This window comes from Aedes albopictus, chromosome 1 (genome assembly GCF_035046485.1).
Source record: "Aedes albopictus strain Foshan chromosome 1, AalbF5, whole genome shotgun sequence".
NCBI classification, from domain to species: Eukaryota; Metazoa; Arthropoda; class Insecta; order Diptera; family Culicidae; genus Aedes; species Aedes albopictus.
In genome coordinates this window covers 331,547,150-331,572,764 of record NC_085136.1, presented here as the reverse complement: position 1 = coordinate 331,572,764, position 25,615 = coordinate 331,547,150, and the positions used below count along the sequence as shown (strand labels likewise).

Below are 25,615 nucleotides of genomic sequence, written 5' to 3'. Positions count from 1 at the left end.
TTTTAGATCAACTGGTATGTCAATTATTTCGTTTCTCTAAACTTGGTGTTCAGGATGTTCTAGGTTATCAGTTAAATCTCAGATACAAATAATCCCATTTTTCATTAATAGAGGACTCAATTTGCAACAACTTTGCGAAGGTAGAATTCTGTTTCATTGAATGTGTGAATTAATACAGCCGTATCTATGTTGGAGTCATATATTACCCCTGCGACTCCAAAGGGTTAAAGAGCCCGTAGAAGGGATTTCTTGAGTGCTTCGTGGGGTTATCTTTGAATACATTTCTGAAGAAATCCCATGAAGAATTTCTAAATGAATCCTCCAATATTTTCTAACCACAATTAAGTCAACACTAGGCAGAATGTGCCAGCGTTGGTCATTCGACCGAATGCCATTACACCGAAGTTTACTATTAGTCATTGGTCCAAAAAGCTTTTATTTGAGAATCAGTTGATTTTCGTATAGTTTGCTTATTAGGTATTGGAAAACCGAGTCACTAGATACTTATTGGGAAATTCGATCAGTTTTTGTGTACTACACAATGTTATTCTAACATCTCTATTGAATGTGGTCCATTGAACCTCAGATTTGAACGGTGGGTGCCCAACGGTGCATACCCACTCATTTCATGTCATCGAACAATTCATGTTGCCAACCGCCCATTTCCTGATCGGATAGTAATTCTCCGCAGTTCCCTTCGCATTCCTATTTGCATCAGTTACAATCACCGCATGCACAGCTACACACCTCCCGAAGCGCATTTGCCTCCACAACGACCCACACAGATCCACATTTTTACATGATCTTGATCTCGCCTACCAACGCGACCACACTCCCACGGTTGGCTGCTGTCTGTCGCCCCTGTCAGAGTAACGATTTCACTCGAACCCATTCGGAATGCTCCAAATCCAACCCAACAACCCGCTCTAAACTGTAATTGCACTCTCGCTTAGCTACTAAAACGGTGAACTCTTGGAACCGTTTGAAGCAAATCGTAAAAAAAAACCGAAGCTGGAAACGCGGTGACGCGACGCGGACACTTTCACATTGGCGGGCGCACGCAGTGAGCCGGATCCATGGCGCACCCCACAACCTCCGTATAACATCATTCATTATATTGAAACTTCGTTTTACTGGTTGCCCCCCATTATTATTCTTCACCGAAATGACTTGCAACAATGATGCCTGCTGGAGATAAATGATTTGGCGGCCCTCTCAATAGAAAAAAAAACACGCACAGAAGATGGGATGGGGACATACAATGGGAAGTGTTTGGTTTGGACATGGCCGCGGTAGTCGCATCGAAGATGGCGCTTGCCAGCGTGGCCTGCTGCACTAATTTTTGGACGATTGGCATGCAACTGACACAGCACACTGAGAGTCACGACAAGCACAGAACACATTTCGATCGGCATGCACTCTAATTTCCGGGACGTACCTTGAGGAACTCGGGCTTCATGTGCTCACCGGCCATCAGGTTGGTGAGCTTGAGGTTCAGCTCCACGCCAACGGCGGCCGCCGTCATCTGGACGGCACGGCACGGAGCAGATCCTGGCAGGTAGTAGAAATCCATGGTTTCTCTCTCTAATGGGCGAAAGAACGGAACGCGTTTTCGTTAGAATCACCCCAATTACAACACCGAGTCACAATTCTCTCTGCCGGGCACAACACCTTCACAATACTAACCGGTTTGTTACAAAAGCACAAAAAATCCTAACAAATTGGCACCACAAACGAAGGCACTACACAGCAGGCTTTGATCTTCAACCAGCGAAGGGTACGAATCAACTGACGCCAAACGTTCGGCGTTTTTTCGAGATATACGGCTGGGGCCGTGCCGGCAAAAAACCGCTTCCACACGCTCAGCCGAAGCAGAGGCAGTTGGAACGAGACGACAAACTCTGCTCTGCCGGCCCGCCGGCCGGCCGCAGATCAATAGCCCCCCCTCGAACCAGGTGCCCCCCAGCCAGTCCACCCCGCAACCGCGCACTTCAAGTGCTGGGCTGGACCCACATTTGACCGCGTCGTCCATCGTCACAGTCGTCGCATGACTCTCCGCAATACCTACATGCACGACACCCAACGATAAGCAAGCAATCCAAGCAGGCGGCGATGCAATGCAACCGGCAACTCCAAATTTGTTTGACCGGCTTGTGGCTGCTACGGCGACGCCGTTGCCTCGATGACGACCACGGTGACTAACACATTGACCGGTGCGGTGCGGTGTGGAGCTCGCGTGTACCTACACGTAGTAGGCCGCGGGCGGGACACGATAGTAGTGTTGTTATTCGAGCAGTTTCCATGCAACATGCAACCAACGGCTACGGCTACGGAACGAGTAGTAAGGTCAGGGTTGTAGTCTACTGAGGTGGTAGTGGAGGAATTATGTGGAGTCACTGTGAGTCACTTTGTTGTGGAAGTTATGAGTTGGGCATTGGGCATTCCGACAAAAGTGACGCAGCACTTTTAGGATAGTAAAAATATCGTGGGATTTTCAATGATTTGCTAATATGTAGTATGTTGAGCTAGTTCATGAATGTGTCAGCACGTGAAACTGTTTTTGCTTGTCATCCGTTTTTTTTTTGTGGATTCTTATAACATGAACACGAATGAGATGTTTAGAATCTCTAGAATTGTACATAATAAACCATTTCCATTGTAAAAAAACCTGAATCTTCTTACCTCCAGAACATTTTCAGTATGTACAAACCTTCAAATTTATGTCCACAAACAATCTTCGCCTGATATACTCATGAGACTCCAAGAATCTTTGAGAGTATACCCTGTCACATTTTTTAGCGGAGCGGACCTGGTGTGGTGGTTAGAACACAAGACTATCACGCCGAGGACCTGGGATCGAATCCCACTCCCGACATACTTACAAAATGTGAGTTCTGCCTTCGGAAGGGAAGTAAAGCGTGGGTCCCGAGATGAACTAGCCTAGGGTTAAAAATCTCGTTAATACAGACAAAAAAAAACATTTTTTAGTCAAAAAGTCTAAAAGTGATTCTTAAAACCACCACAAAACCGAAATAACAGGCTTTAGGTTTTATGACGGTTCTCAAAACCTGTATAAGACTAATTGGTAGTCAAAATGTTACTTGGGTAGGCGGAATCAATGATCGCTTTTTGTTTTTTTTTTAACAGTTTGTTTCCAAGATGTTTTCAGATCTGAGCTGCCAGCTCCAAGAGTCCTAGAGTGAACGAGCATAGGCCTTCAGACCAACAGACATAATCCATGACCGTTTGATATTTCCTGAAAGCGTAATGAAATAAAGAGTTTCGTAGAGCTGATCTGTATCAAAAAATGAGTTCCTTGAGCATTCCAAGTCATCCAAGAACATTCTGAAATAGAAATCTTCAGTTGACCTTTTCTGACAGCAGAGCGGCGTGATGACCCATTGGATTTGTGATTGCCCCTGCAGTCGGAGAAAACTTTTCGATATACCGATTTTTTTTTTCATTACGTCACTGGCTGTTACGTGTATCATCCGTTGTCTTATATTTCCGTGAGGCAGCATCCATTTATTACGTAACGCTAAAATCGACATTTTTTGACCCCCCTCCCCCCTCCGTAACGCTTTTTTGTATGAAAACCCTAAAATTTTTGTATGGGCCGTAACGCTCGACCAGACTCCCCCCCTCCCCCTAGAGCGTTACGTAATTTGTGGATGGCGCCTGATATCTATTTAGGTACTTCCATTACATGAATGGAATTGCTTTTCATTTAAAACAGTTGGGGAACTTAAATAGGGTTCACCAGAAAGGAGCGGAGGGGAAGTTCAAGAGCGTAGAAGGCGTTGTAACCGGAAGAAGTCTAAGGGTATCCAAAAACTCCCTTGGGCAAAGGTCATTGGATCTACATAAAATAACTAGTGATCATTTGGAGCACTATGACTAATATTCATGCTCATTCGGCCTCATGCAACTATGTTTGATCAAACAGTGAGTTCAGTAACTGTTTAGGACCATCAAGAACTTTTTACACACCCCGTAAAATCCCCAACTTCTCATGCCTTCTCGTGCCTACGAGAACCTATTTCTACAACGGGTTGCCAGTTTATCCTGCTTTTGATTCTTGAGCCTTAATCTCTATCTTGAATTTAGGATATTCTGGTGGCCATTTTTGTTGGACTTCACTGAGCTTCCCAAGGGAATCGACATCTACCGGGGAAGTTTCGGATCGCGTACGGCGGAGAACACGGAGCTAAACACAAAGATGCATGTGCTTGTCGCGGCGGTTGGTTTATTTAACAACAATATATGCACAAACAATAACAATTAATATACATACATTTAGCAGGGTCGGCACAGGGCAATGATGATAAACATCGCAACATATATTAGGTTGGCCCAAATATTCTAACAATTTTTGGACTTCAGATCTCTTCACCGTAACAAATATAATCATATTGCATGGTTTTGGAGCCTAAAACTCCATTAAACAACCACCAACTTCGATTTTAGAAAACCATCTTGGATATTCTGATAGCCAATTTTTACTAGGACATCTTTTCCATACCAAATATACCCATAATGCTTGGTTTTAGAGCTTAAATCTCCATTAAGCAGCTGCCGTCTTGAATTTCAGGACGCAATCTTGGATATTCTGGTCGCCAGAAAACTTCCCTATACCAAATATACCCGTATTGACAGGTTTTCATCCCTTAATTGCATTAGAAGAATTTTAGATCGCTATGTTGGTCACCATTTGTGCACTCCAGGCATCTTCCTTATACCAAATATACCCAAATTGCATGGTCATTAAGCTTTAAAGCCACTATTAACCCTTCAGCGCGCGCGCTGTTGTAAAAAGTACAACACTGTCAAAAAATCTCGCTTTTCGTATACAGCGCGAACGCGGTGCAGTTTCGGTTGGTTGATGGCGCGCGTCCTGGAAGGTTAAACAGCTGCCATTTTTAATTTTGGGCTGTCAAATTGGATGCTATGGTCGCCGTTTTTGAAGTCAGAACATGTTCTCCATGCCAAATATACCCATATTGCTTTGCTTTAGAGCATAACATTCTATTAAACAGCCGCTATCTTGAATTTTGAGCCATCATTTAGAATTCCAGACCGCCATCTTGGATATTATTGTTGCCATTATTGGACTCCAGTCATATTTTCCATGCCAGATATACCCATATTGCATGCTTTTAGGGCCAAAACTCAATTGAACTGCTGCCATTTTGAATTTTTAGTCGCCATCTTGGATTTTAGACCACCATCTTGGATATTCTGGTCACCATTATTGGACTCCAGACATCCTCCTCATACCAAATGTATGGCTACATTGTTGATTTTACGCAAAACTCGTCAACCATGCTAAAGTTTACAAAAATCGGCGCAGTTAGATGTGTCGCATTATGGGGATTGGTTCACTTTTTTATACGAGCAGTTCTGCCGGTGCTGATCCAGATCACTGAAATGGCCATAACTCCAAAACGCCTTGACCGATCCAGTCCATTTTTAATAGCAAACAATGCGGTAAAATTCTGGCTCGATTCGTGCTAAAATCCGAAAAAACGACCAATGAGAAGTGCCTGGAAAGTGGGTGACCTTTTTTGTACACAGACATACATACACAACATATAAACATACATGCACACATACAGTCATCATCTCAATTCAATTTTTGAGTGAATATCTTGCCTTTCATTACACTTTGGTGTACGAGAAAGGCAAAAAGGCCATAAAAATAGGGAAATTTGTACAAGCATTAAGTTTGTGCTTTGACGAGGGAATCTAGTTCGCGTGAACAGGTGTTGCTCCTGGACATTTGAAGTGTTGCTAAGGGGGTTTCCATAAAGTTCCCAGACAGCCCAAAAATGGGGGTATCAAGGCGCTTCAGGAGTGTTTCAGGGGATTTGAGGAGCCTTTAAAGAGCGTTTCCAGGCATTTCAGTGTCAATTCAGAGAATTTCAGGAGGTTTCGGGAGCATTTTAAGGGCGTACCTAGAGGTTTTAGGAGCGTTTGATAGAGTTTCAAGATGTTTCAAGGGGTTATCAGATGCGTTTCAGGGGATTTCTGGAGCCTATTAAAGGCGTCCAAAGGGTGTTCCTAATTTATTATGTTGATTTCATGGACGTTTCAATGGGTTTACGGAGATTTCAGAGGCGTTTTCAAGTATTTTATGTGAGGGTCCAATCAGGGGGTTTTCAAGAACATCTTTAAATCAAAGGTCGTTTCAGGGGCGTCTCAAAGAATATTGTGATGGGGCCTCTGAAAATCCTCTGAAAGTTCCTGAGATGATCCCCCTAAGACCACCGCTGAAACCATGTAACACACGTGAGACCCTCCGAAACCCCCGAAAACGCCTGTGTGACGCCTCTGACTCTCTCTAAGACCCAATTGGACTCCATGTAACGCAAGTGAGACCCTCGGAAACCACGAAAACGTACCTGTAACGTCTCCAAAGCCCATCGAAAATTATCTGAAACCCTTTTTCAAAACCCCCTTAGACCCACGGAAACACCCCTGAGATCTCTTGGTACTCCGCTAAAACCTCTTGGGACCCCCTGCGATCTCCCTTTGCTTTATTCTATAAACACCCTGTGGTCGACGTCGCAATAGTTAAAATAAAATCTCAATTTATTATTCAAAATATTGGTTCCGAGTAGCTTTCGCTCATTTTATGTAGGGCGTAAAAACGGTACAAAAATTCAAAGTGCAAAAGTAACATGCATAACAAAAAAAGGTTTTAGTGTACTCTGAAACGTATTGAATCCTGTTGGAAAGTCCCTTGGGACGCCCACAGACTGAAATTCCGAAAATCTCTTGAAATCTAATGAAACGCATTGAAGCTACTTAACACACGCTTTCCTACCCTGAAGCCCCCGTGGACTTCTATCAAACTCTACTGGGGCCCCCAGAAGCCCCCTGAACCCTGGTTAAGGCTATGGATCGCTAATCCGGAGACGGCGGGTTCGATTCCCGTTCCGGTCGGGAAAAATTTCTCAACTCCCTGGGCATAGTGTATCATTGTACTTGCCACACAATTTACAAATTCATGCAATGGCAGGCAAAGAAAGCCATTCAATTAATAACTGTGGAATTGATCAAAGAACACTAAGTTGAAGCGAAGCAGGCCAAGTCCCAGTGGGGACGTAGAGCCATAAAAAGAAGAAGAAGATATTCAGTAGTTATTCTTCCAATTTTCAAATCATTTGATAAATGGCAAGCAAATGACATATTTTGATATGATATCATATTATGCTATTGACATATTGTTCAAGCTCTTCATAAAGAACTTATGAATGGTAAAATTAGTTATGACAATACAATTAGTTATTCCTTTGTTTTTGGTTTGCCATTCACCTCTACCTTTGGGAAACCCCTTGAGACGACCGCAGGCTGAAACCCCATAAAGTCTCCTGAAACTCTAAAACCCTTGAACTTCAATGAAACGCATTGAAACTTCTTAAAACAAACTCCTTTTGAAACGCCTGAGACCACTCTAGACCTCCTTTAAACTGCGCCAAAACTCTCTGAGATATCTTGATAAGTCTTGAAATGCTTCAGAAAACCTCATCAAATTGTACTGAATCCCTTCGAAACTCTCTGAAACTACTCTCAAGCTTTCTGGAGCACTCCTGAAAGTCCCTCAAGCCCACTGATACCCTCAGGAAACCCTTTGAAACCCTGGAAATCTAATTGGAGTCCCCCTGAAACTCCCCCGAAAACCTCCTTGAACCGCTCTGAAACCACGCATGAAATGGCATTCAATTTCCATAACTTCTCTTTAACCTTGAAAGCTATTTTGGTAATGATCTGATTTCATCAATGTAATATGTAACTCAATTTTGGTAAAATCTCACAAATTAACACACAAGTTAATAAAATGAAACAAAAGTCATTGATAGAAGGACCAAAATTTACCAAGCATGATCACGTGCTGATTTCGGAATGATGCTCCAAATGTTTCAGGTAGAACGTTTTTGGAAAATTGCTAAAAACCGAGTTTTGCAATACTAAATAAAAGAGAATTGACTGAAATTCAAATGTCTTGTGTTATAGTGCATTGATTTTGAATCTGTTGGCGTGAAAAAAAAAGCTGAATAAAATATCTCAGGATCGTCTGAACATAATTTTTGTGTAAGTCGTGTAATTAGCAAGTTTATGGGACGATCTCTAAACTTTTTTTTTTGAATTTTTAAAATACTATTATTTATTTCTTCAGAGATTTTCACAGATGTTTCTGGGAAATTCTTCCAGAAACTCTTCTTGGGATTGTTTATAAATTTCCCCGACATGCCTTACTAAATTTCTTACGAGTTTCTGCAGGAGTTTCTTCTAGAATATCTTTTGGATTTTCTTCAGATATTTCTCTTATTCCCTTAGAAGATTTCTGAGATTTCTTCCGGTAAATATTTCGCTCATGTTTTGTATTGGAAACCGTGATGCGCTTCTAAGATTTTTGTAGGGTTTTTCTTCAGAGTCCACTCGGAACATACAGGCTTTCCCGGGATTTCTAAAGAAGTTTCTTCAGGTATGTTTCCAAAAAGTAGTCTGCTTAAATCTACAGCAGACAGCAGAAGTTCAGGGTTCCTTCTGAAATTTCTCGTGTTTTTTTTGTTTGTATGTCTTCCAGAGATTTTTGAAGAAGCTTCTTTCAGGATAATATCTGAGATAACCTCTGTAATTCCTTGTGAGAATTAGAGATTCCCTCAGGGAGTAACGGTTGACGGGGAATAACGGTTGAAGCTCGAGAAGGAATTTTAGAAAATACAACGAAAGAAAACCTGGTTGAAGGCCGGAGTGGAACTATTCTAGAAATCCCTGGACGAAGTCCGACAAAAATACGGGAAAAACTGTAACGGTTCCTGGAAAATCATTGATGGAACTCCGGCAACAGATCCCAAGAGAAAACCCAGCGGAAACCATGAGCAATGCTGAGGGATTCCACGGAGGCACGCAAGTCGATCCTGAGCGACCATTTCAAAAATATCTGAAACTTTGCACAGTTTTTCAATTTCATCTAAAACGTCATTTTTCGATATCAAATCTTCATATAGAGTCACGTCTAACTTTTCAAAAGGGTGTATGTGAAAATGGTTGAAAAATATTCAAAAAGCTGCACAGCAAAAACGGTTCGTTCGATTGTTATGATTTTTTCAGCAAAGTTAGATAACTTAATGGGGATTGCTAAGAAAATATACACTGTAAAATTTTTTTTTTTGCATTAAAAAAATATCATTTTTGTCACACAAACTCAAATATCTCAAAACCCTATCTTTTTACCAACGTGATTTTTTCAGGGAAAACGGTCCATTATATTAGCTATCTACCATAAAAATTTGGTGATGGTGAACTAATAAACAAAAAAGTTATGATATTTCAAACATTTCACAATTTTTACATTTAGTAAAAAAAATATGTTTTTTTTTACCGTGTACATTATTCAGAGAATCGCATTATGATGCTGATTTTATTGTTAAGGCTACCGCATGAATTAAACAAGTTATTTTCATGATATTTTTATTTAATTATTCATAACTATTATAGCATCTATTAGAAACTTAGACGCGATCCAGTGTAGTGATCAAAAGTATTGATAGTGTCATTATTTTTATTGTACGTGACTGGCGAAAAATTCTGTTAATAGGGTTAAAACCTGTTGATAATAAGAAACATAAGTAATATTATTTTTAAGATAAAAGCTGCAAAACAAAAGTTTTATATAGACGAATGCGTCTAGTTTACCTGCAAAAAACTTACCTCTTAGATAATAGATTTTATGATGGAGAGAAAGCGAGTAACTGCAACACCAACAAATACATAATAGGTGCATACCACGACAATGCTCTAGACGTCTAGTTTACCTGCAAAAATTTACCTATCAGAGAATAGAATCATAAATATCGGGAGGAAGCGAGTAACTTCAACAACAACAAATGCATGATAGGTACCATGACAATGCTCACGAAAAAGCAAAAAATTACTACCGCTATGGTTATTAAGGATTGTAAAGTAAAAGTTTTCTTCAGTCAAGTAAACGACACCAAACTAGTCAGTAAAAACTTGAAAGTGATTTTGTTTATTAAAATCTAACGAACAACATGAGTAGTCGCTTTCTCAACTGTTGTAGGCCGTTTGCAGAAAAAAAGTGCTCAAAAGAGTTACGAAATCTCACCGAAAGCACCATAGATAAACTGAAAGCGACAGGTTATGCTCCAATGTCCACATTGAATACAAATTTACGCATTTGCACGTCCTGCCGTCTAAACGTTGACAAACGAGCAATCTGTATATCATCGGAAGAGCAGGGCGCAGGAAGTTCGAAAACGACAACAACTGAGGAATTACTAGAAGTTCCAAGTGCAGAGAGCCTTGCCACCGTACCATCAGCGACATCTGTTTCAACAAATCAATCGGAAGATGAGTGTATTCAAAAGGTAAACATCGAACGCTTTAACGAGGGCATAGCTGGGATAAAAGTGACTCCGATTAAATGGACGAAGATGGACTACGTTTATTATCCAGAGAAAAAATACCGTGAAATAAACGAAGCTGTACGTAGAAACCTCTTCAAATTAGGACCTGAGGATGTGGAAAATACAGACTACGATGAGGTAATTATGAATATGAAGGAAAGGTTCTCGAATCCAGCCACGACAAGGAAAGAAAAATTATTGATTTTGTCGATGCTGCCAAGTTCGTGGTCTATTCAAGATGCCATTGATGAGTTCGAAACCAATAGATATACAGTAAAAGAGGCAAAACTATTTAAGAATAACTGTCTTTCAACCAAAAATACTAGGTCTAGTAATGCGTTAACAGACGAGGCAAAAGAAATAGTAGTTCAATATTTTGAAGATGATGAAGTAAGTCGAGCTATGCCTGGCCAGAAAGATTATGTATCAGTAAAACAAGATGGAAAGCGTCAAGCAATCCAAAAACGATTAATGATGACGACATTGAAAGAAGCTTACACACGCTTTAAGGAAATTCACAATAATATTAAAGTAGGTTTTTCCTCATTTGCAAGGCAATGCAAGCTTCTTTCCAATTCAGGAACACATAATGTTTGTGTGTGCACAACCCATGAGAATATTAACCTTATTTTACATAGTTTGAAAAGAATAAATTTAACAAAGGATATTAAAATGTTAACTGGTAGTCTTTTGTGTGAAAATACAACATCAAATTGCTATCTACGATCTTGTTCGGATTGTCCAGATTCTTCATTATTGGAAAATACTTTATTCGGTGAGTTTGAAGAAAAATATATTGATCAGTTATCATTTGAGCAATGGGTAACCACGGATAGGTGTGACCTAGAAACAATTGTAAAACCTGTAGATGAGTTTGTGTCATATTTTTGCTTGAAATTAGAAAGTTTAATCCCTCACGATTTCATTAAAACAGAGCAATCCAGCTTTTTAAAAAATACGAAAAATACGTTACAAAATGGTGAATTTTTAGTCATTTGTGATTTTTCTGAAAATTACAGTTTTGTATTGCAAGATGAAGTTCAGTCCCATCACTGGAACGTGCAACAAGCTACAATTCATCCATTCGTTATTTATTTTAATGGAAGTTCGCAAATTGAACACTTTAGTTTCATTGTAATTTCCGAAGATTTAAGGCACGATTCAATATCCGTAAACTTGTTCATTGCCAAAATGATTAACTTTTTACGCGTTGATAAACATAAAGAAGTCAAAAAGATATATTTTATGTCTGATGGAGCAGCGTCGCAGTACAAAAACCGTAAGAATTTTTCGAGCCTATGTCAATTTAAATCAATGTACGGAATTGATGCAGAATGGCATTTTTTTGCTACGTCACATGGCAAAGGTCCTTGTGATGCTATTGGAGGAACAATAAAGCGCATGGCCACAAGAGCAAGTTTAGCCAAAGAACGTGAGCATCCAATTAAAACTGCGAAAGAACTTTTTGAATGGGCGAATCGTAGAAAAGAAGAAGATTTAACCAAATTATCATTTTGTTTTACTACTACGGAAGAGTACGAAATAAAGGCTTCAGAGCTCAGCGAGCAATATAATAACGCGAAAACGATCCAAGGAACCCAAAAATTCCATTGTTTCATTCCATTGTCAGAAAATAAAATTAAAGCAAAACTATACTCAAACTGTTCTGACAATAATGCCAAAGTGTTCGATATTGTAAAAAAATAAATAAAATCAAATAAAAAATAAGTAAAACTGTTTTCATGATCTCATAACCCATAATAAAATCCAAACCCAAAACTCTTAGCCCTCTCTTACCCCTATTGTGTCAAATCTATGATTATTGTTGTGTAATTTGAGAATTCATTTATATGTATAAATATTATATGTATATATATTATATGTATATATATATTACATGTATATACATATAATATAAATACATATAATATTTATACATATAATATACATAATACAAATGAATACACAAATATTGAATATCGTAAAAACAACTTGTTTAACTCCCGCAAGACCCTTAACAAAAAAAAACAGCACCAAACTGTGATTCACGAAATAATTTACACGGTAAAAAATTTTTTTTCTACTAAATGTAAAAAATTGTGAAATGTTTGAAATGTCATAACTTTTTTGTTTATTAGTTTACCATCACCAAATTTTTATGATAGATAGCTAATATAACGGACCATTTTCCCTAAAAAAAATGACGTTGGTAAAAAGATAGGGTTTTGAGATATTTAAGTTTTTGTGACAAAAATTATATTTTTTAATGCAAAAAAAATATTTTTTTAGTAATCACCATTTAGTTATCTAACTTTGCTGAAAAAATCATAACAATCGAACGAACCGTTTTGCTGTGCAGCTTTTTGAATATTTTTCAACCATTTTCATATACACCCTTTTGAAAAGTTAGTCGTGACTCAACATGAAGATATGATATCGAAAAATGGTGATTTAGATGGAACTGAAAAACTGTGCAAAGTTTCAGCTCAATAGAAAATCATGAATTAAAAAAAGTCCTAAATTTTGATGCTGTTGCTTGGAATCGCTCTGCTTAGGAAAAATCTCGGAAGAATTCGCACAATGAATCCCAAAAGAAATTTTGGAAAATTCTTCAGATGAAATCTCGTAAGGGATTTTGGAGGAAATCCTAAAAAAACTTCTTTAGAAATTTTGGAACGAATTTCTGCAGAAACTTTGGAAGGAACTGCTGTTTATACATATATCTCGGGAAAGATTTTGAAAAAAAAAACCGCGAGAATCGCCGGGAGAAAAAAAAAACTGCAAGAAATGCCGGAAAACAAGGGAACTTCATAAGAATTGCGCGAAAAATTCAAAAAAAAAAAAACTTTGGATAAAATCTTGTAAGAACCTGAGAAATATATAGACGGAAACTCTTAAAGAAACATAGAGAGAAATTCGAATCTCTGTAGCAATTATTGAAGAATGCATCCCAAAATGCTGTACTTAGTGTCTGTCTGCCCAAGATTTTTGATATTTTCGCGGAGCTACGTTCCGTTTTTAATGTTGAAAAATTTACCATGAAGCTGATTGAAGCATCACCAATTGCAACCGGTTAACGACCGGTGGCTATTAGACGGAAAACTCCTCATAGGGGTTCTTGTCATTGCTCTGCATCATTGGCAAGCCCAAACTCGAAGAAGATAGATAAGATACAAAAACTATTCCCAAGTAAAAAATTGAGTTTACAGAAAGTTTAATAGAACAAATCGAAGTCTGAAAGGAGAGCTGCTTGAATCTGAGTGAATATGAAAAAAATACGATCAGTTTTCAGTACCAGCAACCACTACGAAGGATCACGCAAAGGGAACGAAGAAAAACTGAACCAACTGCGACTGCTGTTCCTCATTCGTCGGTTGGCTTGTGAAGCAAACTGAATGGTGATTATTCATGCTCACTTGCTGGGGCGAGTATGAAGATGCGAAAATGATTCAGTGGGTTTATTTTTTGTTGCTCAAAAATTGTAAAAACAATCATTCTGTTTATATGGGAAAGTTGTACGTGACTATTATAATCGATTTAATTTGAGCTTATGTTATTTGCACTGTAATAACGGGATAAAACCAAGTATATTTATTGCCGTATGTGCCGATGAAGAGAGAGATTCAGAGAGAATCAGCTAAGCCATAATTTCTCTCTCTCAGTAATAAATTTCATTGCTCATGCTCCACTTGCATGTGAGGCATGTTGACCAATGAAGGCATCCCAAGTAACACACATGGTTACAAAACAGTGACGGCAGCGTATGTAAGGGTTGCACAGAAGTCACTGTGACTTACTGCGCAACCCTTATATACGCTGCCGTCACTATTTTGTAACCATGTGTGTTGCTTGGGATATAGCTACCGCTATAGGTTGAAAAGCATCGGTCAAAGAGGAGCAAATTTGGCTTCGTTTGGGTGAATATGCTTTATTTTTCACGCACTGAAGGAGAGTTACAGGAAGACACAGACTAATAAAGATATCCAGGTCAGAAACCCAACAACAAACCAAAAAGAGTCTCAATCGTTCCCATCAGTAATGCGCCACCTACTCGTTTTAAAACTGCCCGTAGGTTTTTTTTTATTCTTCAATCACTTAACCTAATCTACAGCTCTATTGTCCACTAGGGCACTGCGTGAGCGATTCCTATTTGAAGCTGTACATACGCTTTGTACAGCGTCTAAATGTATTCTATTCTAATTGTACTACACCGAACTAGTTGCCGTGGCGCTGCTTTCACTTTCTACCCTATCACGGTAGAACGATGAGCACGAGGATGTTGCTGTGTTGGTTGTTGGTTGTGCCGGGGCTGGGATCGAACCCATGACCATCTGCTTATGAAGCAAACGTGTAGCCACTACGCCACGGGCCCCGGCCTACGGTAGAATATTATCCAGTTTATTTTTTTCTGGATATCCTAGGTCATACAAACTGTTCTTGAAATTAGATTCTAAAGTCTACGGGAGTAACGGTAACTTCTTCCATTATACAAAGCTACGATTTGTAATCTATCATGTCCAGTAAGTCTTCTGAAAGTTACAGTGATTGTTTTTATCAACTAAGCTTCATAACAGTAAGGGAACCCATAATAACCCAAAAATATATAACAACGCTTATTGTTCCTTCTAAATGCTTTCGTAAGTACAGTGAATTATGTAACACTACTTAACGTAGTGGCAAAAGCTATAATAACAAGTGTAGACCTGAAGCTAAGATCTCCGGAGTAGTGTTGTTGATCTGGAATATCTCAAAACTATCTTGAAATGACTCATGCTATGCCAGGGGGATTACAGATTACAGTTTAAAGTTCATTGTGAAATAACTGCTGTTACTATCAAGAGCCAAGGCGGGCTTCGTGGTCGAGCGGTTAGTGGCATCAGTCGTTTAGGTGTCTTGTAAGCCTCAAAGTGTGGATTTGATTCCCGCTCCAGTCGGGGAAAACTTTTTGTCAAACGGAAAATTCTCCACTGGGCCACTGGGTGTATTATGTGTTGTCCGTTGTCAAATGTTGGTAATGTCCAGTCTGTAGAGGCCGCAAGGTCGAAGAAGGTGTAATTGTCTTTTTTTTTAAACTTCGGGATAGTTTGGACGACCCTCAATGTCCCTAAGGATCATAATTATATATAGAGAGAGACTTCAGGTTGGTCCAGTTACAGCGATTGATTATAAATCGTTACTCAGTATGTCAGATTTCGCTTATGTTGCGAGTTGAGTCCTGAAGTTCTGAACTCAAAGATAGTTTGGCTGACCAGGAACATTCCCTCAATGTCTCTAAATGACATTTCTTATTTCAAGAGCTTTGCGGATCTCAGCAGATTATGCTATGCTATTATTTATGGTAAAAATACATAAAGTTTTTTTTTTGTAGGTTTGAAGGACTTCATTATAGAACAGTTTGGACGACCCTGAATGTCCCAAAGGTTTATAATCAGCTAATAGACTTCAGACTGCTCGAGTAACTGCTGTTGATTATGCAGCGTTACTCAGTATAACAGATATGGATACTGTAACGAGTGTGGTACCTGAAGTCCTGAACTTCAAGGTAGTTTGACTGACCTGGAGCATTCCTGTACTGTCTCCAAATGACATTTGAGATTTCAAAAGCTTCGCGGATTTCAGCAGATTATGCAATACTATTATTTATGGCGAAAACACATAAAGGTTTTCTTGTAGATTTGAAGGACTCCATTTAGAACAGTTTGGACGACCCTGAATGTCCCAAAGGTTTATAATTAGCTAGTAGACTTCAGATTGCTTCAGTAACTGCGGTTGATTATGCAGCGATACTCAGTATTACAGATATGGATACTGTTACGAGTGTAGACCTGAAGTTCTGAACTCCAAGGTAGTTTGGCTGGCATAGCCCTGTAGTGTCTATAAATGAAGTCCCAAATACAAATATTCCCATTTTTTCCTAAAAAAGGACTAAATTTTCAACAACTTTGATGAAGACAGTATTCTTTTTTATCGAATGGGTATATTTATACAGCCGTTTCTATGTTGGGGTCATATATGACCCCTTCGGCTCCAAAGGGTTAATGGCACGATAACTTTCCAACCGCTTGGCCAATTTCAAATCTGTAAGCGTGCTTTTGTAGATATTTATGTTGCCTATCTTTGTTCTGAACAAGCTATTCGCCAAAGTATTCATTTTTATGATATTTTTCATCAAAAACTGCCAAAACATGCTTTAGTAAAAAAAACAATTACACCGTCTTCGACCTTGCGGCCTTTACAGACTGAACAATACTAACATTTGACAACGGACAACACACATAAAACCCAGTGGCTCAGTGGAAAATTTTCCGTTTGACGAAAGGTTTTCCCCGACTGGAGCGGGAATCGAACCCACACTCCGAGGCTTACGAGACACCTAGACGACTAACGCCGCTAACCGCTCGGCCACGAAGCCGTTTGGCAGTAAACTTGATTTTTTCATGGGAAATTGAAGTTTTGGACAATTTTTGCAAGTTTTTATTCCAAACCAGATACTAAGCATCATATTTAGGAATATGAAACACAGTGAATGTTTTATTTTTCACAAAAAAATCCTTACATTATGAATATGAAAATATGTGTTAGCTCAGAACACTCCAAAAATTGAAGTTTAATGCTTGCATGTGAGTATTTAGAATATTGTTTTTCACTTTAAGCCCAACATTAAGCATAGAAACAACTGAAATATTGACAATACTTGAATTTTTAACCTTTTTTGACATGTATCCAACAAAAACAACAAAAAATGTTAATCTATAATTTGTGAAAAAGCTCCCCTATTACATAAAACTCCTAGGGGCCTATTTGGACAGAGCTCCGGGAAATTTTCTTCAAAATATGTTTTAGAAATTCAGGGAAAATAAACACGAATATTTGGCTGTCAGTTTTCAACTTCCCATTCTTAAGAGCTCGCGATGGAGTGCTGAATACAAGAGTTTCTCCAAATGTCAGGTAAAGATTTTCTCCGGATTTTGCGGTAAAAACGTCTTCAAACCAACTATTGCCAGATGATATCATGAGCACACATCTGTACATTAGTATCTAATTAGCGGCTGTGCCAACTACTTCAGAACAAGTTTTATTTGTTTACTCAGAATTAGGACCTTCTTTAACCGTCGCGTCGCCTAAATGTAATAAAACTCGTTCTCTGCCAAGGTTATTCAGCCGCTGCCTTTTACCAGCTGCTAGTAGCCTTGCGTCTATTAGAGGAAGCTAATATGCTTTACTCAATCAAAGTTTTTCAGGCTAATTTTTGTTCATAGACCTGACGAAGAGGTGTGGAGCAAAGAAGCAGTTATTATTTCGAGATCCAGTTCTGCCTGATTTGTAAATAATTCTTTTTGGGGTTACATTACTCCTCAGTCAAATAATTTGAAGCAGTAATTTGTATTATTCATCACTATAAACATCAGTAATAAACATCAGTATAAACATCACGAATCAAGGCTCCCGCATAATTACAGCATACCATCATCAGCGATAGCAATCATACATCTATCATCCATAGCGCTAATAAGAATAACAGAATAACAGGTAGGCATTCATCAGCCACATTCTTAACAGGGCTTTCAATATTACGTCCAACACTTACTACATAATGACGCATCAATACAATACGATAGGAACGCATTTCGAACGAAAGACTTTTCTAGAAAACCCATGATCGTCTTCTTGGGTCAAACAACCATACATATAACTTTCCAGGAATCCATTTCGCTTTCATAAAAAATACTTGAGACCAATGCGGGTGAATCGTATGAAATCAACTTCGAACGAATGACATTTTTGGATTTTCCAAAGCTATATTCAAGTCCTAGTTTGTGAATGGGAAGATCCCCCTAAGAACTATAGTTGCTAAAAAGTAGTCCCAACACTATCTAAACGATCTTTAAATTCGGAAACCAAACGATACAATTAGTAGGTATACAACGAAGTGAACTATGACATCATCTCAATTATCATGACTTTCATTTTTTTTATTCCCCAAGAATGCGACACAGCAGCCATTGAATCAAATCGAACAACCGGCGATCCCCATCGTCACGAACTCCTATGCCAACTGTGATGGGATCATGTTTGCGGCGGTAGTTAGATATCGGAATGCCATTCAACGTGATCGCAAAACGGTTTGCTGTGATCGTTTTACATCGTTCGTTGGTTCGTTAGTTAGTTGGCGGGAAGTCAATTTCATGAACCACTAATCACAGTCGTCCAGCCAGCATGTAACACATTGATTCCGTGCCTTGCCACAGTCCGAGTGTTGAACTGGTATTCGTTACAACAGATCAACCTCCTCCTCCTGCCGGCGCGGTGTCTGCCTGACTCTGCTGCTGGAACGTAGGTATAGACCTTGACATGCCCGTTTGCTGCTGCTGCGCTAGGAGATTTACCAAGCCGCGAGCGCCGGTGTCCGGGTTTTAACAGCCCACTGCACACTCGCGACCATAGAACTAGAGGCGATGATGGGTGGTAGGTGGCGGCGTGGCAGCGCCAGTTCGCAGTTATCAATTCTAGCTCGCGTGCTTCTAGAGGTTTCTCTTGAACCACATCCATCCAAAGAAGCAAGTGATGCGCCTGCGACGATGATCATGACTTTGAGAAATTCGGTATTTTCGTTTTGCCGGTTGCACCGGCAAAAAAAAGCGGACGCCAACGAATCAACAAACGGATGTTTGAACATCATACACGTATAGTCAGCCAGAGTTTGTTGGATAGGTGGAAGGTAGTACAAGTTGTGCGGATGAGAGGTCGGTAGTCAAGAGTGAGATAATTTCGCTGCCACCGCGACGACGACGACGACGAAGTTGAGTTAATATTATTTCTTTGGTTTCTTTCGAGTTTTCGCGCTTGGCTTGGTGTCGTTTCCGTACGTACAATGTTAGTTGATGCTGCAGATGTATGAATGCGAGACAGGGACAGGGAACATCAATTGAGTTTGCTTTGTAGTTGAAACTGCTCGAATCAGGGTTGAACTTCTTGACTTGAATAATTGTTTTTCCGGTATATTTAAAACTTTCTGCAGTCTTTTAATTTAAACTGAGGCATTAGTGTACGTTGCAGTTATTACTCAGTAGTTGGCTGCAATTAAAATGTAACAAGCTCTATTTTGTCGTTTTTCTCTTCTAAATCTCTGGAACCCTTTTTAACGTTTTCTGAAACCTAAAAAACCTAATTTCGTAACCAAGAAGACAAGAAGACAAGAAGACAAGGAGACAAGAAGACAGAGAAGACAGAGAAGACAGAGAAGACAGCGAAGACAGAGAAGACAGAGAAGACAGAGAAGACAGAGAAGATAGAGAAGACAGAGAAGACAGAGAAGACAGAGAAGACAGAGAAGACAGAGAAGACAGAGAAGACAGAGAAGACAGAGAAGACAGAGAAGACAGAGAAGACCGAGAAGACAGAGAAGACAGAGAAGACAGAGAAGACAGAGAAGACAGAGAAGACAGAGAAGACAGAGAAGACAGAGAAGAAAGAGAAGACAGAGAAGACAGAGAAGACAGAGAAGACAGAGAAGACAGAGAAGACAGAGAAGACAGAGAAGACAGAGAAGACAGAGAAGACAGAGAAGACAGAGAAGACAGAGAAGACAGAGAAGACAGAGAAGACAGAGAAGACAGAGAAGACAGAGAAGACAGAGAAGACAGAGAAGACAGAGAAGACAAAGAAGACAGAGAAGACAGAGAAGACAGAGAAGACAGAGAAGACAGAGAAGACAGAGAAGACAGAGAAGACAGAGAAGACAGAGAAGACAGAGAAGACAGAGAAGACAGAGAAGACAGAGAAGACAGAGAAGACAGAGAAGACAGAGAAGACAGAGAAGACAGAGAAGACAGAGAAGACAGAGAAGACAGAGAAGGCATGAAGTCTTCTGGATCTTCAGTGTCTTGTAGACCTTCTGGGAATTCTGGACCAACTTAGTCTTTTAGGTAGATAGACCTGGGCTCTTCTGGGTCATCTGAGTATTCTGTAACTTCTTGGTATACTGGGTATACTTGGTAAACTAGACTTTCAAAGTCTTTCTAATCCTCTGGAGTGGACGCTCTAGTTCTTCTGGGTTCGATTTCCTGCCGGTTTAGGAACTTTTCGTGAAGGAAATTCCCTTAACCCTCGAACAGTCGCGTCTTTGACTACCTGCAGCGACGCCCCGCTCACGCTGTGTACCACATGCGAGCAGTTTTCATGGTGCGTGTACTCAGTACACGACGCGACCGCTCCCGGGTTAAGTTTTATGGGAATAGAGCATCGTCGAGCCTGCTTCACGATGTATACATGATCATTGGCATTATGGATCTCGTGGGTTTTCTAAGCTAAGCTAATCTTCTGGAATTTCTTTTTCTTGCGGATTCTCTGAGTTTAATAGGTCTTCTGGCTCTTCTGGGTCCTCTAGGTCATCTGGATTTTCTGAGTTTTGTGGGCCTTCTACCCTTTTTTAATCTTATAGGTATCTGATCTGGGTCTCCTGGTTCTTCTGGATTTTCTGAATCTTTTGTGTCTTCTGGGTCTTTTGTGTCTTCTAGATCTTCTGGGTCTTCTGGACCTATCTAATCTTCTAGATATCAGTATATCTCTAAGGTCCTCTGGGCCTACCAAATCATACAAATTTTTAGTTCTACTGAACCACTTGGGTCTCCTAGGCCTATCAAATCTGTTGAGTATATGGGTCACCTTAATGTTCTAGGCCTGCCAAATCTTCTGATTTATCTGGTTCTTCCAAATCTTCAGGGTATTCTGGGGTTTCTGTGTTATTAGGATCTTCTGGGTATACTGCGTCTTCACAGTCCCTACCTTATTCTCTAAGTTCTCTGGGTCTTCTGGGTCTCATGGATCATCTAGGCTTGCCTTAACTTTTGGACTTCCTTATTTTTTCGGGTCATCTAGGTCTTCTTGTTCTTTTAGGTCTTCTAGATCTTTTAGGTCTTCTGGATCATCTGGATTTTCTTGCTCTTCTAGGGCATATGGGTTTTCTGTGTCTTATGGGCCTTCTAGGCCATTTTATTCTCCTATGTATCTGGATCTTCTGTGTCTTCTGGGTTTTTTGAGTATGGTGAATCTTCTGGGTCTTCGGAGTCGCATGGAACTTTTAGGTCAATCTTATCATAAGGGTACCTGAGTCTCCAGCATCTTCTAGGCCTGTCAAATTATCAGAATCCTCCGCTTCTTCTGGTTATTCTGGGCCATCAAGGCCTACCTAATCCTCCAGATTCTCTGTTTCTTCTCGGTCTTCAGGGTCTTCTGGGAGTAATCTTCTTCTTCTGGAACAAAACCTGTTTCTCAGCTTAGTGTTCTATAACCGCTTGGTGTTCCTCATAGTATTCCTCCAGGGATCCTTTAGGAATTTCTCCAGAATTCTACCTCCAGAAATTTCTCCAGAAATTGCTCTTCAACAATTTTCAACTAGATATTCAGCTTCCGTCTTATTCAGCTATTATTACCATGAACCAACCATTGTTCAGCAATGACTCTCACTGTTCAGCATCCATTGGGTAGTACTTCAAATCGTAAACAGAGCTCTGTGCAAAGGAGATGGATTGTTTAAAGGACGTATGCTACAGACAAGCTGGGTTTACTTAAAGAAATCCCGAAGTAAATCCCATAGTAAACCCCGAAGAAGCCGAAGGAATTCCTGAAGGAAGAGGAATATTTGAGTGTACTCGAAGAGGAATCTCTGAAGAATCTCCTTCAAGAACCACTGAAAAATGCTCCTGGAGGAACTCCTAGGAAAGTCCCTGAAGGAGTTGTTGAGGAGCTCCCTGGAAAAACTTCTGGGCAAAAGATTAAAGAAAATACACGAGAAACCACATAAGGAACTTCTGGAGGAACCCTGATGAAGGTCCTATAGAAATCACAAAAGAAAGTTTATCCAGTGATTCGGATAAACTTCATGAGAAACCCCTGAAAAAACTCTTGCAAGAATTTCTGAAAACAATCGCCGAAGAGTTCCTGAAAAAAATCCCTCAAGAAATTCCAGAAAATATCATCAGGAAACTCCATGCAAAATTCCTCAAAGGCATCCCAAAAGGAATTTTTGAAGGAATGCCATGAAATTTCCCCTGGAGGAATCCCAGGAGCCCCTGAAGAAGCTCCTGCAGAAATCTATAATAGAATTCCTGGAGAAATCCCTGAAGGAGTTCCTGAAGAAATTTTTCCAACAATTCCAGGAGAAATTCTTGAAGGAATTCCAAGAAAAATAACTGAAGGCATTCCTGGAGGAGTTGCCTCAAAATTCCTGGAAGCATTCTGCCAGAAAGCAGTGAAGGAGTTCCTGAAGTAATCTCTGAAGGAGTTTATGAAGAAATTCCAGGAAAATCCCACAAAAAATTAAAAAAAAATAAAAACAAAAAAAAAATTCAAGAAAAATTCCTGAAGGCGTTCCTGGAGAAACTGCCCCGAAATTCCTGAAAGAATTCTGCCAGAAAACCCTGAAGGAGTTCCTGAAGTAATCCTTAAAGGATTTTATGAAGAAACCATTCTAGATATTCCAGGAAAATCCCACAAAAAATTTTAGAAGAAATCTCTGAAGGAATTCCGGAAGAAATCCTTTAAGGAACTCCAAGAGGATTTTTTCAAAGACTTTCAGAAGAAATCTCTGAAGGACTTTCTGGAGGAGTCCGTGAAGAGACTGCTGTAGGAATCCCCGATGAAATTCTCAGAGAAATTGCTGATGAAATTTGTGTAGAAAGCCATGGAGGAACTACAGGAAGTCTATGAAGAAATTCCTTAAAAAATTCCTTTAAAACTCTGCTGAAATTTCTGGGGAATTCCTGAAAGAAAAAAAATCGATTAAAAAACCAAGATGAACTTCTTGAATGAATACCAAGGTATTCGTGGAGGAATTTAAGAAAAAAAAAATCCTGGAAAAATCTCTAAAGGATGTTCTACACTAATCCTTGAATGAGCTCCAAGAGAAATTCACAACGAAAATTTTCGAGGACTATTTGAAATAATTTATGCATTAATCTCCAGGAAATATCCTACAAAAAATCAAATTCCTGGAGGAATTTCCGAAGAATTCCTGCAGAAATCACTGAAGGAGTTTATGAAAAAATCCTACTAGGCATTCCAGGAAACCCCCACAAAGAGTTCCTGTTCCTATACAAATCTCTGGAGAAATCCCTGAAGGAATTCCTGGAGGAGTCCTTGAAGGGGTTTCTCCAAAAATCCATGAAAGATTACCTGGAAAAATCCATAAAATAGCTCCTTGAGAATTTCCTGAAGGGGCTTGTGAAGTCATTTCTGAAGGAGTTCCTGTTGGCTATGTGGCGCTAGTGTGCATTTCAAACGAAGTACTTTGGCATGGTTTATCTCATGATTCCGACCACCTAGAATGTTCGTGTCTTCAGCAAAGTTGATCAAAAGGTCTATGGCTATCAAATGGTGTTGAGTTTAGTGCGTAATTCCGCCGCTATGTGACGCTAGTGTGCCATTAAAACGAAGAACTTTGACATGGTTATTCTTATGATTCTGATCACCAGAAGGTTTATGGCTATCAAATGGTGGTTAGTTCAGTGCGTAATTCCGCGGCTATGTGGCGCTAGTGTGCCATTAAAACGAAGTACTTTGACATAGTTTATCTCATGATTCTTCCCACCTAGAAAGTTTGTGTCTTCAGCAAAGTTGATCAGAAGATCTATGCCCTCAAATGGTGGAATGTTTGGTACGTAATTCCACCGCTATGTGGCGCTAGTGTGCATTTACAACGAAGTATTTGACATGGTTTATCTCATGATTCTGACCTTCTAGAAAGTTCGTGTCTTCAGCAAAGTTGATCAGAAGGTCTATGGCTATCAAATGGTGGTAAGTTTAGTGCGAAATTCCGCCGCTATGTAGCGCTAGTGTGCATTTAAAACGAAGTACTTTGACGTGGTTTATCTCATGATTCTGACCACCTAGAATGTTCGTGTCTTCAGCAATGTTGATCAGAAGGTCTATGGCTATTAAATGGTGTTGAGTTTACTGCGTAATTCCGCCGCTAAGTGGCGCTAGTGTGCATTTACAACGATGTACGTTGACATGGTTTATCTCATGATTCTGACCACCTAGAAAGTTCGTGTCTTCAGCAAAGTTGATCAGAAGGTCTATGGCTATTAAATGGTGGTAAGGAATTCGAGAAGGAATCCTTTAAGCAAGGATTTCTAGGAGGAATCAACGAAACATATTGCGTATTGTAGGAATTTCGAAGAAGTAAAACAGATGAGTTTCAACATTATTCATCTCATTAATTTTACAGCGAGGTTTCGAAACACAAAGGAAATCTACAAGAAAATTTTCAAAATTGTAATATCGGTTAATAAGCGAGAATCAGCTCGTTGTCCATTTGTGAAAATTGGTTTGATATGATATGGTGCTTCCTGCTAGGTCAATTACTGCTCGTTCATCACCGCGCTCTATGCGTGTTGAAATTACTCCCTCCGTCCGTTTATCCATCGTGTCCTTCCTCTCTCACCAACACCTCCGTTTGACACCTTCATTGCTTGTCCATGGCTGTTGCTGCTGTTGGTCCTCATCACCGCTGTTACTACCGTCATCATCGTCATTGCGGGTGTGATGGTAGGGGTACTATTGTTTGAGCTTCGCCCGGAACAGACCAGCCAAAGTCTCCGCTCCGGTTTGATTGATATCCTGTGGAATTGAAATCGATGAGTGCGATTGATTGAAGCGGGCATTTACAAATTAAGGTCAGGCTAGGGGGTGAAAGGATACCTACAATTGAATTTGAAACAAAGTTTCAGAAACAAAGTATACGAGAAAATGAAAGTAATTTTAAATAAAATCTACAACAAAACTATACCAACATATAAACAATAAAAAAATAGAAAAAGAGGAAAATAAAAAAAATCGCAAATTTTTTCGACATTTAGAAAACTAAGAGAAAACATGTTGCAATTTTAATAACTTTTTCCATCTCACCTGATACCCATGCGGTTCCAGTTCCTCCTTGCACTTGGCCAGCCACGCCCGCACCTTCGGGTACGGGTGCAAATCGAACTCGAACGCTTCGATCTGCGAAACCGTAACGCACAGCGTTACATCCGCTATCGTAAAGTGGTTGGCCGCCGCCCACTGGTACTGTTTGAGCATCGCGTCGAACCACCCCAGGGCCTCGGCCAGTTTGGCCTTCTTCGTTTGATCCAGATGGGCACCGACCATGATGGTGGGGAACTACAAAGAGGGCGAACGAGAAG

At 39.8% G+C, this 25,615-nt stretch overlaps 1 protein-coding gene across 1 annotated transcript in view; it reads right to left on the bottom strand.

The window, feature by feature from the left end:
- Window positions 1-25,615, bottom strand: part of LOC109424792 (glutathione S-transferase D7) — a 51,358-nt gene that overhangs the window by 8,672 nt on the left and 17,071 nt on the right. The window contains exons 4-6 of the mRNA XM_019699977.3: window positions 25,341-25,592; window positions 25,008-25,052; window positions 1,439-1,582 (exon numbers count right to left, since the gene is read on the bottom strand). Of these exons, the coding sequence (XP_019555522.2) occupies window positions 1,439-1,582; window positions 25,008-25,052; window positions 25,341-25,592 (441 nt within the window). The remainder of the gene's footprint in view (window positions 1-1,438; window positions 1,583-25,007; window positions 25,053-25,340; window positions 25,593-25,615) is intronic.